Below are 16,641 nucleotides of genomic sequence, written 5' to 3'. Positions count from 1 at the left end.
TTTACTAGGATGGTTCATTAGAGATGCATTGCAGATGCTCAGCTGTCATTCAACAGAAAGCCTATTAAATGCAACTGAACTCGAGCTGAATGTTAATGTAAATGATTCAAGGATATGGTAGCATTTAAGAGTTCACTTGCTTTTAATACATATTCAGTTAAAAGTATTTTCTTTTGAGGTGAGCATCTATACGAGGCATCTACAACGGACCATCCAAATAAAGTGATGCCAAATTTCACCCCAAAACTTGTTTTAAGGAATTCTTGACTGAAGCTGACTGATAGTCATGGGGATGTTACTAACTAGCCTGTCCAGCTCCAGTCCTGGAGGCCTCGCTGAACTGAAGACTTTTGTGTTTTCCCCACTGTAACCAGGCTGAGTCATAACATTAACCAATTATCAAGCTCATCATCAGCTCAATCAGATGCTCTAAAGCAGGGAAAACATGAAATTGTGCAGTGAGCTCCAGCACTGGAGCTAGGAAATACAGACAGGCAAGCTGTTAACTGGCAAACTGGCGAGAAGAAACTCTGTGTCTTTTTTAGCAGCAACATCAAAAGGTATGCACTGAGAATTTGCCAGACAAAAGAACAGTGAGCAGAGGGTCAAGCATCTAAAACCACAGAGACAGTGGAGTTACAAAGTTTGGTTCCATACAGATAGAAAACAACATATTCAATCTAAAAGCAATCTGACTGCAGTGTTAGACAAACAGCCTGGAAGCAGCGGTTATGTAAAAGCTGCTGAGACAGGGCGCTGACAAGAAGCAGGGCTGGCAGTGTTTTTCTGTGTGTGTGTGTGTGTGTGTGTGTGTGTGTGTGTCTGATTAGAATAGCTGATGCCTCTGCAATCCAGTGAGGCTTGAGCTGATGTTCAGACATCATGGGCTGGGTGCAGGAGTATGACTACATTGTATTAGTCTGTTATGTGTACTGTTTATTGATTTATCACTGTGTATTTTAAGCCATAAAAGGAATCTCCAGTGTTTGATTAGCATGGACGATAGCTGACACGCTTCCCTGTACAAAAAACCTGCTGAAAACCTGTTGACTAAACACACACCTATAACAAATGCCACTCAGCTGAAGTGCTGAAACAATTGGCTTCTACAATGAGTTAGGCCTGTCACGATAATTTACGGCTTATCGTGCGATATATGGACATGATTTCGATACTACTTGCTCACCTCGATATTGCCTGCTGGGTCATATATAAAAACGAGCATTATCAATATTTTAGCCAGTTGCGCTATTCTGTTTTCTGTCGGAGGTGGAGCACGAGTCTGTGGGCACAACGCACCATCTATCGTGTAGGAAAAGCGTGCAGTGTGCTCTACAACCAATGCATCAATAATGCCACCTCCATACACACAGAATGGACTGCGACAGGTGAAGATGTGTTACCTGAGGCTAATAGCCCCCCAACAGGACTGCTTAATTCCAGACAGGAGGTTTGGAAGAGTAATTCCAAATGGACTCGGTTTCAAAGCCAAAGCTCTGGTGTGGGAACATTTTAGCTTTAAGCCAAAGGAGCGAGGAGAGCCTATTAATGTAATCGTAAAAGTGGCGATACTACTAACCTACAAGCTCTTCTACAACACAACCATCCCGTCCAACAGCATTTAAAAATATGCAGCAAACCTTTGACAGGAAGTACAAATGGCCAAAATAAATGAACTCTATGTATTAAAATTTAACTGATTAAAAGTTCAGTGCTCTTCAAAAGGCTGAAACTATTATGTATACAATACTATTAGCATGTATACTGTATACCTCAACATCATCATATCATGGTTATATCATGGTTGCAGTTGTAGTGACAGGCCTATGATAAATGCAGTCAACAGGTTCCATTATTTTCCAAGAACAGGTAAATTAACGTTTGTAATGATGAAATATATTATTCAATATATTAATATTGCAACAAAAGAAATGACAGCCCTGGTAATGAGCTATGTGTTCTTACTTGGCCTTTTACCTCAGAAACTAAAAGGCCGTGCAAATGTGTGTGTGCAACCGGGGCAGGGCGGTGTTGAGAAAATTTAATTAGCCGAATTAGGCAAAGAGAAGGGACAGCAGAGGGGCTGAATGAGCGCACTCGGCTCACGCACCGTTTCGATAATTAGTGTGTGCGGAAGATCCTGCAGGCCGGGCCACTGGAGGACACATGCGGCGACGGTCGTGTGTGACAGTAGTCTGTCATTACTAGACATATCACATCTTACCGTGAGCTACAATGCCCTGAAAAAATCCCATTCCACATGACTTGCCCAGTGCTCTGTCCTAAAGAGACTCAGTAGCGAGGGCCTGTTTGGATCCATAGCCTGTGGTGACAAACAATGTATCTGGAGTCACTTTGCTAAAAGAGCGTTCTGTGGGCTTGTAATTTGTTGATTCGAGATCAGTACTATGACTAGTATGTGGCTGGAAGTGGAAGCATGTTGGTGTGCATCAGGGATAGGATGGTTACAGGTTTTTATGAGATACCACAGTAATCGTAATAAGCATACGTTGTGACCATAATGGATCCCTAGTGTCTCACTAGTATTGTGCTATATAGGGGTCAACATTTTTGTTTACTAAATAGCAGTAAAACACCGGAATCCATTAAGAAATGACTACACGTTTGCTGCTTGGTTTAAGACCTGCAACATTCATCTTCATGCTTTTGCTATATGATGAGACGCATTATTAATCTTGGACTGTGTAGAGTTCGTCTCGCTCTATTTGGATAGTATACTTTACCGTCCACAGAAATTGTTGACAAAATATCTGGAGAAACTGGTGATGATTCGGAACAGTGTTAGGGCTAGGGTTTAAGATTTGGACCACTGGTCAAAATTAGGACCATTGGTCACAACTAGAATGATGCTTAGGTTTAGAGTTAGGGTTAAGGTTAAGTTTAGGGTACGGATCAGGGTTAGGTTTAGGACTACGGTAAGACTTAGGTTTAGATTTAGGTTTGGGATTAAGGTTTGAGTTAGGATTGGAAGCAGGTTTAGGAAAGGTTAGTGGAAATTATAGTGAATTTCATAGACCGGAATTTGGTTAAATGTAAGTTAAAGGTAACTTTGACTCGGTATCTAAACGGCATCTAAAGTGTACTATCCAAATAAAGTTTCGCTCAGAGGCCACTGTTAAGTTCTTACAGTAACAAGAAACTTGCAATGCACTTGAGTTAACGTTTAGTGTTCTTTAGAAATCAGTGCACTTTCAGGAACAGACGAGCCTTTAAAATCACTCTGGAATTCCATTACATGATGCAGACCCTACAACAAATGACCGATGTAACCAATAGTGCATGAAAACGTAAACAGGGATCCAATTTGGTCACAACCAGTGACCAGTGTGTTTTAAATATAAATCAGTCCGATAACTCAACATTACCTCCATCTGGTCGACAGTGTATATAGTGCATAATGTACCACTACACTCTTTCTTCAAAGCCTAGCAGGAAGATGCGTTTGGCACCTAGCTACTTTTTACAAAAAAAAACCCACAAAAGGTTTAATAAAAAAAGCATCACTGTAATAACTATAATAACAATATAATAACTGTAGCAAAATGACTTAAATATGTATCATAATCCCAAATAACATAAGAATTTTCAACTGTTCCTCCCCCCCCCCCCCCTTTTCTGTGTATGTGTGTTTGTTCAGGTGGTGACTTGCTATGAGTGCCACTTGGCTCTTCCCCCCCAGCAAGTGAGGCCCATTGGGCAGACCCAGTCCAGCAGGGTTGGGGCTGGAAGGAGGGGAGAGGTAGTGGTTATCCCACAGGGTTTCCTAACAGTCCTCTGCTGCGGTGCAGCTGCTGCCGAGCGGTCAGATGGTGGAGTGGCTGATGCTGTGTGTGGTGAAGTCAGGGAAGGAGGCGCTGGGAGGCGGATGCAGGTCTAAGCCATTGACAGCAGTAGCAAAGCTAATCCTCTGAAGCACACAATGGGGCGAGAGAGAGTAGAGGGGAGAGGGGGAGAGGCGGCATCGGAAACAAGGGGAAGGGGAATGGGGCGCAGAAGGCAGTGACGAACGAGTAAAAGAAGCAAAAAACACAGAGAAGAAAAGAGTGTGGTAATGAGTGTGGTAATGAAAGGTAAAATGAAGGAGGGAAAAAAAGGGGGCGAATGGAGGGAGAAGGTTTGATGAAGGTGTTGAAGGGTAGAGGGTCCAGTGAGAGAGTGCAATGGGAAGAGAATAAAAGTGCTGGTTAGTACTCAATCAAATAAAGATCATGTGCATCAATCAGTCCAATCAATTCCCCCCTCCCATCCTTTCCCACTGACCCCTTTCCCTTCTACTCCCCATGCAGCCCCTCATGCAGCATGCGTGGCAGTGCACCAGAAACCCCATCCTAGTGCTGGGTGATAAACTGTCTACATACCAGTATATCCAGTGGTATATCAGTACAGTACAGTATACAGTATAAAACACAATATTCAGCACTCTGAATATGTGTAAGGCACCTAAACACATTATTTAAACCATATACCTCAACAATAAGAGATCTGGTTTGTAAAAACCCTAGGTCACAACAGACCAGATCTAAATCAACATAAATACAGTAAAAGAGAATGAGAATTTCTCATTTTAAAGAAAGTAGTTGAGATCTTGATGCCAGATTTTTCCTGGACACCCCAAGCCAGCATGTGGATTTGTTCAATTCCATCACCAGCTCATCTGATTTAACATCATTAAGCACTGATTTACTGAATCAGGTGTTTCTGTTTCCAATACTGGGCTCTCAGAAAGGGGAGTTTTATAAATGCTTTAATGAACACAGTGACTTTAAACCACTACTTTTACTTTTCCTGAGTTAATGTCATTAGTATTAGTGTTTTACTGCGCCCCAAACTGAGCCTGGCTGCAGGTTTTCATTCTAAACAACCAGCAGCACACCTGATTCCACTTGCTTAATCAATCAATTGGTGATTTATCAAACAACTGATCACATGTCCTTCTGCTTTGCTGGAATGGAAACCTGCAGCCACACAGCAGAGCATAACTGGCCCTGATGAACTGGATGTACTGTAGTTTGTTATGTGAAATCAGAACACAATTGAAAACATCTAAAATGCATGCCATACTAAATATTCAATATTGTGCTATATCATTTGACCAATATCACCCAGCACTACAAACACCAACCCCCCTTATTAAAAAAAAAAAAAAAAAAAAAAAAAAAAAAAACACAGCTCAGAGGCACAGCTCCTGGGCCATCATCCTCTGGTGAGCAGCTTATAGAGCGCTCTAAATTCCCTGCCCCAGATTCTACAGGCCTGGCATAGGGTGGGCTCTGATAATGATAAATGAAATGTCTATTTCGAAAAAAAAAGAAAAACCTCCAGAGTCTGTGTTGTGAAAACAAAAGGGCGCAACAGCACCACCACTAGGAGACAGATTGTAAGACACAATACTTCGGAATGTCCGTGAAGGACCTGACAATAAGGCCGACATGACTTGCAGATCATCTAAACCTCCAGAATTAGAAGATGCTCTGAAGCTTCCAGTAAGGAGTGGGCAGGTGGCCTTTCAGAGAGCGTGGCAGTACTGAACTGCTGCTGTGTTGCGCTGTGTCGCCTCACAGACTGACCTCAGCATGCAGATGGCCATGCCAGGCCCAGATAAGCACGGGGCTCCTCCTAATAACACGCCACTAGCCGTGGCAGGGCAGTCATGCTGGCACAGCGGACATCGTCATGCAGCGCTGGCTCGTCTGACTCACCCTGTCCAAAGCTTTTTGCTCTCGCACGCTGGATTGGACTAGGGTTGGATGTGTGGCCTCACACTATTTTTGTGCACATCAAGAGGGCAGAATATACAGTAGCTAGGGTCATTAAGACAAAGGCAGACGTGGTTGAGCAAAAAGCTGTGACAGGGCAAGTGTTAAAAAAACAAACAAACAAACAAACAAAAACAACAACTTGCAATCCTGAACAATCACTCGTACAGTTCTACTCTCCCTAGCATGCAAACAAATTAAATGTTTTAGACAAAAGAAGATGAAAAATAAAAGAAAGAAAACTTAAAGTCATGACAATTTGGAAAATGGATCAAATCAATAAAAAAAACAAAAACACACCCAAGATTATACGACATGAAGACATCCTAACAGATTCAAAAAGGTACACCAAACTGAAATCTGCCAACAAACAAATCCTACAACCGTCTGCAGGCCAGACTACTTTTCACCAGAGATTGTAAATAAACTGAAACCAGTACCGGTATGGGAGCAATTACACGACTCCTGGAAAACCTAGGCACATGGACAAGAAATGTAGCTCCAGTCGACTTTGTGGTATGAAATTTCTGCTCAACTCACTACATGCGTTTCTAATTCTGCAACAGCTCTCACAATATCAAACCCAGACACCATCTAGACACCATTTAGTCTGCTTTAAACAGTTTGTCTCAAAAAAAAAAAAAATCCAAAGACCAGAAGTGTCTATCCTTCCTAAGAACATTGGATGTGACTGGTCAGATATTCTAGGGAAGGTTATGTAATTTGCTGGAAGGCAATAATAACACTGATCTGAAATTTGTTTCTTCCTATTAAGGGCGCAACAGTTTCCCAGCCCCCATTTCCGTGGTTTTGAGTCACAGCTATGACCGAGGCAGACGAGGCAGCAATGGCACTGCATGCTCTAGGTGCTCTATTGTTTATCAGACTGGAATCACCATTCAGTAGTTCAAAATCTTTGTTTCTAATAAAGCAAATGGTGTTTGGTTGCAGATAAATGCATCAAAATAGTTCAAATATGTAGGGATGTTGATATGTTTTGTTGGGATGTTGATAAATCACAAGCTTTGCAATACTCAAAAGCCCAGTATCCATTTTTAATGAATAGTGTTGTGTTTAAACCCCGACTGCTAGGTAGCAGTGTTGTACTGTCTCAGATTTTCCACATATGATGGCGTGCCTTCTATATTATGACAGTGTTCCTAAATGAATGACAACAGGGGACAGAAACTGATTCTATATGAATTACTTTATATAGTTTAATCGATTCATACATTAATTTATTCATCTATTGTTGTTTCCAAAATGCTTATTGAGGTATAAACACATCTAATTACAGTTTGTTAAAATAACCCCTGTATATATTATTACTGAATATAAAAAAAGGGACTCCAAACTTCTGAATGGTGAAGTACAACAGCCGACAAAGCATTCAATATCTCCATCAGTCGTATAAACAGGCACTGATGCACACCTAGGGCCTAACCAAGAAGTAAATTAGACACACTAGTCTCCTCTAGTTAGAGCACATAAGGATCAATTATAGTGAGAGCACTATAGAGTGATAAGCAGCAGTGAGTAGGACTGGGTGATACCAGTGCATGCCATGGCTAGCTTTTTCTCAAAGCGCTCAGCTACTGAAATTAATGCTCAGTTAAACAACAATGGCTATTTCAGCTCAGACAACCCAAAGACACACTGAGCACTTCCAAAGACTATCACCATTCGCAGAAATACAATCATCACAATAAACACAAAGACTTTCTTTCTTTATAAAAGGGCAATGGCATACAGATGAACAAAAAAACAACATATGAGGAAAATAAACCACTATGAACTATGAAGAAATTAAAAAAGTGATCGCATCAAAGTGGCCAGGGATATTTAGAGATCCCTCTTACCAGGTGTTTGTGCCCCTTGGGCATCCTGCTGTCCATTCTCCAACACTGCATCCGAGTCTGCTTACACATAGACACACACACACACACATACATACAGATGTGCATCACTACAGGACCCCAACCGTTACTCTGTGGCCTCCGAATGAAGAAAGCTCAAACACAGTACCAGCTTGATAACATATTGTTGTCACACTCCAACTGAACACCAGCACCTCAGCAACAATTCTCAAAAAGGCTCACCACAGCCAATGCAGAGTGCACAATGTCCGAACCAGAGAAGCATGGTGCTAGATATAGCACTTAGCACTAGATGGAAAGGACAGGCTTATCCTCCAGGCTGTTTCAACGGAGATGTACAAAATGTCAGTGCTATGAGCGAACACTGCCATCGCTGCTTTAGTCATAACTGCACATTTAAAGCACAGCAGTGATATTAGTACAGCAAATGGAGCTCAATTCTGGACACAAACACGACAGCCTGTTCGAAGCCCGGACCCAGTCATCGCTGCAACAGTCTGGAACCCGGATTCAAAACCAACAGACAGGAACCATGGCATGTCTGTGACGGATCTGTCAATACTGTCTTAAAAAGTGACTGTAAAACATGAGAGCCCTTCCAATCAGAGCCACCACTAAAAACAATCACTCAAACTCAGACAAGATCTTCAACTCCAGAAGAGGAGCTTTCCACAAACTCTTAGAAAATTTAATTTATTAAAAATACTAATAAATAAACAATAAATAAATAAGTAAACAATAAAAATAAAGGATCTCCTGGGTAAAACGTATGCCACGCTTCAACACCATTAACATTTAAGGCAGCATTTAAAACAATATATCAAATGTACTGTTCTGTGCCATCACAGACCCTGTTTTGGTGTTAGAAATGCACATGAAGGCTGACATGAAGGCAGGGGCAGTCATCGTACTTGTCTGCTTTGGCCTCATTGCATACGGGTATATGATTATAGACCTCTGAAGTGCCTATTTAAGTACTAAGATTGATAGTAAACACAGAATGTGTGCTGTACAATAATGCATGTTATTATTTTAACTATTTTAAAGCAAGTCCAAACTTGGAACAATGAAGGATAAACAATTATCACCATAAACATATTAACGGACCTGAGGACAACAGGTTTATATATATATATATATTAGTTTTATAAGTATTTCAATGTTTATATTAGGAAATGAACATATTACCTAGAGGAATCTACTAGAATGCTTGTCATTTGCCTTTGGAAGCATTCTGGATATTATTGTATTATATGAAGTTTCATTCCCGATGTAGAGATTTTTTAATCATTGCTCATAATTCAAAGCTCTTTTTTTATTCTGGACACATCAAACATCATCTTTTCACTTTTTTTATTCACTTATAAATTCCCTATTAAATATTTGAAACCACCGCAGATTTTCCTTCTGTATCAAGCAAGTTGTAGCATCACATGTTTAATTTAAAGGTAAAGGTAAAGGTAAAAAGGTAAAGGTGCACATATTTGTCACTGTACAGTGTACACTGTACAGCGAAATGTGTCCTCCGCATTTAACCCATCTGTGGTAGTGAACACACACACTAGTGAACTAGGGGCAGTGAGTACACACACACCCAGAGCGGTGGGCAGAGGGTAAAGGGCCTTGCTCAAGAGCCCAACAGTGGCAGCTTGCCAAGCCCGGGAATCGAACCCACAACCCTGTTATCAATAGCCCGACGCTCGAACTGCTGAACCACCACTGCCCCTTTAATTTCCTTACGTGACATCACACTTCCTGTGATGTGCCTATCACGCATTCACACACTGTGATGTCGATGCTGAATTGATATATTGTGAAGCCCTAGTAAATTGTGTACTGGAATAAACACACAAGTCAGACTAATATCATGAGCATTCCACTTATTTACTACCCTAAACAAGGTCATCCAGGTCTGGTTGAAAAGAACACGGTATTACATGTACTCCTAAACTCTCTCTGAGCTTCTAACCGAGTCCCTAATCTCAAAGCTTCACAGAAGAAATCAGGCAAGCGTTATGGGTGCTGTAAAATCTTCTGCTCTTAACAAATATTAGTTTTTAAAAAAGCTGCTATTTGTTCCCCTGCTGACCATGAACTATGAATTAATCAATCAAGCTATACCCTATTCTGCAATTATATGAAACTACACTATTCTACTGTGCGTGTTAGCTTAGCCAGATAGCCACAGGGGGAGCTTTTTCCAAAGACATTGAATGTTAAACCACTAGTATAGGAGTTGGCATAGACCACTGTTCAAACTAAAGCAAAGGCAAAAGCTCTATTCAAAAACACTCCTAGATATACATGCCAATCCATTCCATAGACCCAACCAAAAGGGGGCATGGAGACCACATGGCGATGTATGGACAGGCACCTGACATATGCTCATTTCCATGGGATGGAAATGACCTTAACACAGGCACAAATCTTGACAAATTATAAACTAATTAGGGAATGTCTCCTACTTAAGTTTTTTTAAAGAAGCACTGTTCACATGTTTATATATTTCACACAGAGATGAAAAAACACTCCAACCCCACCAATACTGATTTTGAGTATTAGCCAATATGTTTCCATTTTCCTTTTTTGAAAACTACTAAGCTTAAAGATCAGAAGCAGATTCATTTGTTTCCCAGTTAAATTAAGCCCAATTTCAGACATTTTGATACTTATAAATATTGGGTTGCCATCTTCTACATTTTCAAATGTAATAAAATAGTTTTTTATCCCGTAATTTTATTTATTCTCCCTGTATATCACAGTCTTTGTCATAACTGTGCTTAACTCACCCTTTCCATCATTGTCTAGCAGTGGGATATAGTCTGTCTTGCCCACGGTCTCCCCAACCTGGTCCTCGAAGTGCTCCGCCTCCAACGTGGCCACGAAGTCTCGTTCTACCATGTTCTCCTCAGCGGCCGGGGGCACGCTGTCAGTCAGGGCATCGCTCAGCGTCAGGTCAGCCATCGTTCTGCTGGTGGACACAGGGTATACGAACAAAGGGTTCAGAAATACAGAGACGCCAATAAAAATACTTTAAATACCATTGTCAAAGTTACGGTGGAGATGCCGGGAGGTTGGAACACTACATACATCTTGTGTGTGTGTAAAATGTGAACTCATCTCTCTGGCGAGCTTTTTAATGAACATGTTCCTTTTTATAGTCTATAAAGCGACCACTGGCAAGCTGTAAGTACACAACTGAAAGTAAGAGGCAGGGAGTGTGTGGAACAAACTAATGCTCTTTCTTTTTTGCTAAATAATTTAACAGTACTTTAGAGACTCAAAATTCTGCTATAAATCCAGGCGTAAACCAACTGTTTACAAAAAATACAACAGTCACTGAAGCGTGTGCACATGTTGAAACTTGCCTCATTGCAACAGTATGAGATTGTCATGGTATGATAATAGTCTCAGTTTTACAGTATTTAATTATGCCTTCTTCTTCTTCTTTTTCTTCTTCTTCTCATTATTATTATAATACACTGGCCCTTTTAGAAATGAGAACTTACTATAGTTAAGCCTGGAAACAATGTATTAATAGAATTGTATGCAAATTAAAAATAAATAAATAAATAAATAAGAAAGCTACATTTGAGGTAGAGCTCTTTTCCCAACTAATTATTTTTTTCATTAGGGATTAATAATCTGATTCTTTGGCTTCTCGCTGTTTATCTGAGTAGCTGACTTAAAATGGCTACTTTTCACCACAAGTTACCTTAAAATGGTTCAGCAAGAGGGTGACTAACATAATTAGTGTTTGTGTCTGTATAAGTCACAGAACACACACCCACAAACCACAAAGTAACTGAAAAAACACTTATAAATAAGGACGCCCCTGATCCGATTCAGTGACTTAAGGGTTGGAGACCGTTTGAGGCTTTTTTAATGGATCAGTCTCTGCTTTTAAGGTTCCTATCCACCTTCGATCCTTAGGTTTGCAGTAGCAAAGTGCCATCTGAGCTGTACACTTATAACCGAGGAGGAGGCTAATGCACACACACTAAGTGATTTGACTGCAGCGTTGTAAAGGAGCTTAATGGTCAGGTAGATCGGTCAGACTGGGCTGTAAGATAATAATACCACACAAAGTAGATCAGTTTAGAATTTAGTCTGATTACAGAAACTGTTATTAAAACCAGTGATATTACTGGTGTTTACTAGTGTGTATTAGCACGTTTTACCTAAGATGAAGGTGTGTATTATTTATAGAAAAACAAGATTAGACTGGATCGGTATTGGCCGATTGTCAGCATTAAGAGACTCGGATTGGAACAGGGGGTGGTTATAAAAAAGTATAAAATAAAATATAATATATAAATAAAATTATAAAACAAGAGCAAAACCAAAAGCATGTTCTTCTTTATCCACCAAAAACACCTTTTCACACCATTTACTCCAACTACCATAGAGTTCCAGTTTGCTGAGGGAGGGGACTGCTCAAGGTTTGCTGGTTTGTGTGTCTCAGAAAAATAAAGGATGTTTCCCTTGCTGTAAACTTTTCATCAGTTACCACCACTAGAGGGCAGTGTGGGAGGGTACAACCAGGAACACCAACCGTCAGAACCTCACACAGCCTTTCGTGAGAGTGTTCTTCCTTTTTTTTTTTTATCCTCCCCTCCCTCCCCCGTTTCCCCTGATTTTCTCAGTCTAAGAGATTAGGCTAACATGTGCCAGTGGTGCATCAGAGGGAGGATTAAGGTTGCAGGGATGAGCATGCATGCCACGCAGGCGCACACGGTCTAGGTTTTATAAATCTTGCACAGCCTACCCATCAATGAATTTAGGAACAGTTTCATTATGACAGGCATTAAACACCACTTCCATGAATTGTTCTTTTTACCATGAGATATCTTATTGGGATTTACACAAGAAATATCAAATGCTACGTTATGATTATGGGCCCCTTTATTAGAAAAATGTATATAACACATTCCACACAAAAACATCTAATTACAACCCACTCCAGCTGTTATATCTTTTCACACCTCTTTACATCCAACATTGTAACAAATAAAGAGACAGCACTGTTAAACTGATTAAACTCAACATATATTTCCTCCCTCTTTTTTCGACTGAGCAAAAACAGACACTTTTTTGGAGGAGGCTGATCCATTCTGATATTCTGACAGGTTTTTGAGGCATCACAAATCAGAGATCTTTGTGGCCTACTGCACAATTACACCCTCCTTCATATTTAGCATGTTGTCCTGTTTCTGAATACAGAGGGCCTAAACCATTCATTTAGCCTCTGCACCGTTCAAAACCATCACGCTCAGTAAACAACAGACTACAAAAGGTAGACTAAATGATATGTTTATAGATCTCAGCAGATGTGGGACAATTGGAGGTGTAATGCCTGGGTGTGTTGGATGCCCTACTTCGTTAGCCTCTGTTGAAGCAAAACAGTCCAAAACTGAAAACAGTACTTAATCAATAAGTCAGGAGAACTTGAGGAATCACCTCAGGCCAATGTTGTTCTATGTAGACTGCATGGAACAAAATGAGACTGGACAATGATGAAAACTGGCAAGAACCTGGCAATACAATACATATATGAGACAGGGGTTACGATATATTCAATATACTGTGAAAATGGTCATAGTATGAAAACATACCATCATATACATAAAAACTGTAAAAGAAAGGCTTACTGTTTGTGTAATCAGAACAGTGGGATCTGTGAACAGTCTGGGTTTAGCATTTCTGAACAATATTACAATATTACTGCGATATATCTATATTTTCTTACACCCCAATAGACAATGATATTCGTGATTGTAATAGTTATAAAGTACAAGATCTCTGTCCTTCAATTTTTGACATGAATCTAGCGGTTGTTCTTTACATTGTGTCAACATTTAATGATGAACGGACCAAAAGAAACACTCCCAAATGACCTGAAATAAAGTCTTACTTTGATTTCCACTGAAAGCAGGAGTGTTTCCTCTTCTGTACAGCTGTAGTTTTGGAGATAATGATTGGTTTGTATGCGACAGTGGCGACACATGACCGTTACAGAGCGTTACCCTCTAGAATGCGCTTTCCACTGATGGTCATATAAGTACTATGTAATTACTAGCCCAGTCAGCTTCTTATTTTACTTTAATTATTCTGCAAAAACAACTTGAGCACTGTTATCTTCCAGTGGTTCTTCATATGTGTCTGGTTGGACATATCTTCTGGAGAAGTTTATGGGTTTCACACTCTACTGGAGAACTGAACTTCAGTTTCTTTGTTCCCTTTGTGTGCACCCCAGCCTCGTTTGCCAGCTTGTAAATCTGAGTTAAGCGGCAAGCAAGCGAAGTATGCATGTGTGCAGTTAATGAGGTAGGGGATGCTCTGTATGTAGAGCAAGCACAAGCTTTGCTATTGTGCACATTTCTGAAGTAATGTTAGAATAATAGTACAATGGCAAAAAATCATTAAACATAAATGTGATGCGATAGACAGAAAGAATGAGAATATCCAACATTATCAATCATCAGTCTAGTAACTAGATTAGTAACTAATGTACCTGCTTTGGGCAAAAGCATCAGCTAAATGACTAAATACTATTTAACGGTTCAGGCAACTGCCAAAATAATGGAAACACAAGCACAGTGAGGAGTAAAGAACACAAGATAGCAGGTTTTGTTGACGATAATCCAGCAGACACTGGATTCATGATGAATGACGGTTTAGATATAATTTTTATGCTGAGCAAATCAACTGGTGACATTTAAGCATGCATACCTCATTCACCACTGATCTATCCAACTGCTGGAACAGCCTCTCCTTTGCATTGTACAGCTCTGCAGCTCTCTCCATTTCCCCCAATACACCATTTGTATTACTATATCTCAAAGTCACAAACGGACGATCCAGCAGGGGTTCACTTGTACAAACCAGTGTGTCCTTTTATGTCTATGACCGACATTTTCAAGTCTGACAGTGCTCATCTTTCTAAACTGCATTAGATATTTACCATTTACAGAGTTTTAATGGTGGATTTGCATGTTATGTCGACGCAGCTATGTCAGGGTTTACTTCCATCTGTCTGTCAACACTTCATTCCTTCATAAATTTGGCTTTTGGAACATATTCAAAACCACCTCCCTTTTATCTGTGCCACAGGAATGACCCATAAGGTTATGGAACAGGAATATAAACACAACTACATGTAGCCTAAAGGTAACTGCCATAACAATGGAAAGACTTCTGTAGTCTAAACCGTAAATAAGGGTACAAATTATATAATTACAAGTGCTTTAAAACAGGTATGGCCTGGTTCTAAAGCTGAGCACTTCAGTCATCCGCTGTAGATGTCTTCCTTGGCCCACCAGCCTCTTTATGATTACTGCTGTCATCAGTTCTCTCTGGCTTCTAAAAGCACATTTCAAACAGTTGATTTGAATAAGTCTGAGATCTGAACGACGTCTCTAGCCGTTTCACTCTTGCCCCAAACATTATGCTCCTCATCACGTTCTACACTGATCATCGCTATGAGCGGACGTGGCTCACACATTATAATATTCAGAACTGTAGTGTAACTTTAGTTCACAGACCCAACAGGTCTTTCTGGTGCTGCAAGCCTAAACAAATCCCTGTTGATGGTGTGTGAGCAAGATCCAGCAATCTACACTGTTTCAAATAATCACAGTCGATGACCTCATTTGGCATGAGACCGACCATTGCTGAAGATCACCCCTTCCTGAAATCCTAGAAATTAGGATTTCAAAGAAATCCTAGAAATTTCCTAGAAATGTGAGAACAGTTATTGACTAAACAGCTCCTAATTTAATATCCAGCGTTATTTTTTTATATATTTACTTAATAACTGCAATGTAGGCAATAGAAGTTTATCAGTGTTGAATATCCATGTTTTCACAACACCAGTAATAACTGCCGAGCAACAAGCGAACGTGCATATTCCATTTGACTACCAAGTGTAAACGCAACTGCCTACAATCTGATGAGAATACAGTCCACATACTAGTCACATGAAGTGATCAGATGTAAACAGGGTCCATGTGAGTCTCAAATTCCACACCATTACAGTGGTGTTATCATGCTTTGATCTATGATTCTCATCTATGATCATGATTTGCCCAAGATGAAGTCACTATAACATTTACAGAGCTTCTGTTCAGAAGAGGACTGAAGCAATCAGGAAAGATTGTAGGCAGTGGTGGCTATCGATAACAGGGTTGTGGGTTCAATTCCCAGGCTCGGCAAGTTGCCACTGTTGGGCCCTTGAGCAAGGCCCTTTACCCTCTCTGCTCCCCGGGTGCTGGAGTTGGCTGCCCACCGCTCTGGGTGTGTGTGTACTCACTGCCCCTAGTTCACTAGTGTGTGTGTGTGTGTGTGTTCACTACCACAGATGGGTTAAATGCGGAGGACACATTTTGCTGTACACAGTACAGTGACAAATACGTGCACCTTTACCTTTAAGAACGACTGGTAAGTGCTCACCCTAAGATCTGATACATTGTCCAAAACAACAGCTCTGACATCAACAGCAATACAAATATGATGACTGTTTGCTATTTTTAACACATACGTACCGGTTTTCTTATGACTCCTAGATAAACACTGTTTATTAGAACGCTTCATACGTAGCTTTCTTGCCACTGTCCTGCGAGGTTTGCATCACGCCCAACAACGTGAGACAAACACTCACAAGACCTCACTCTCTTGAGCTTTGGGACAGAGTACAACACACAGAGAAGCATCTGCTGCTAGCCCCTCATTATTCAGGCAAGTCACCCTCGCTCTGAAATGTGAAATTCAGAATCCAAAGTCTCAATCTATTTGGAATTCTATGGAATATTTGGTCACCCTAGCTTTCAGATTACATGTTTTCATGCTGATGATCAGCAGACATTCAACCTCAACCTCCAAACTTTTGACTGGTACTGTATATATACACTGCATGTCCAATGGTTTGTCCTTCTTATTAGTGAATTTCCATAGACAAAGAACCCCAGCAGAACAAGATGCACTTGAGC

The 16,641-nt window shown here is 40.5% G+C and overlaps 1 protein-coding gene across 9 annotated transcripts in view; it reads right to left on the bottom strand.

Annotated features, from left to right (window-relative positions):
* LOC140556268 (uncharacterized) overlaps positions 1-16,641 on the bottom strand; it is a 99,572-nt gene that overhangs the window by 64,422 nt on the left and 18,509 nt on the right. For 7 of the 9 annotated variants that reach the window (XM_072679966.1, XM_072679973.1, XM_072679972.1 and 4 more), the window contains exons 2-3: positions 10,444-10,625; positions 7,637-7,693 (exon numbers count right to left, since the gene is read on the bottom strand). In XM_072679966.1, coding sequence (XP_072536067.1) covers positions 7,637-7,693; positions 10,444-10,618 — 232 coding nt within the window. In that variant the 5' untranslated portion in view covers positions 10,619-10,625. The remainder of the gene's footprint in view (positions 1-7,636; positions 7,694-10,443; positions 10,626-16,641) is intronic. The other 2 variants (XM_072679967.1, XM_072679968.1) reach the window with 2 other exon arrangements.

This window comes from Salminus brasiliensis, chromosome 5 (genome assembly GCF_030463535.1).
Source record: "Salminus brasiliensis chromosome 5, fSalBra1.hap2, whole genome shotgun sequence".
Classification (NCBI taxonomy): domain Eukaryota; kingdom Metazoa; phylum Chordata; class Actinopteri; order Characiformes; family Bryconidae; genus Salminus; species Salminus brasiliensis.
Note: the sequence above shows the minus strand (reverse complement) of the source record. Positions and strands in the feature narration are given on the sequence as shown.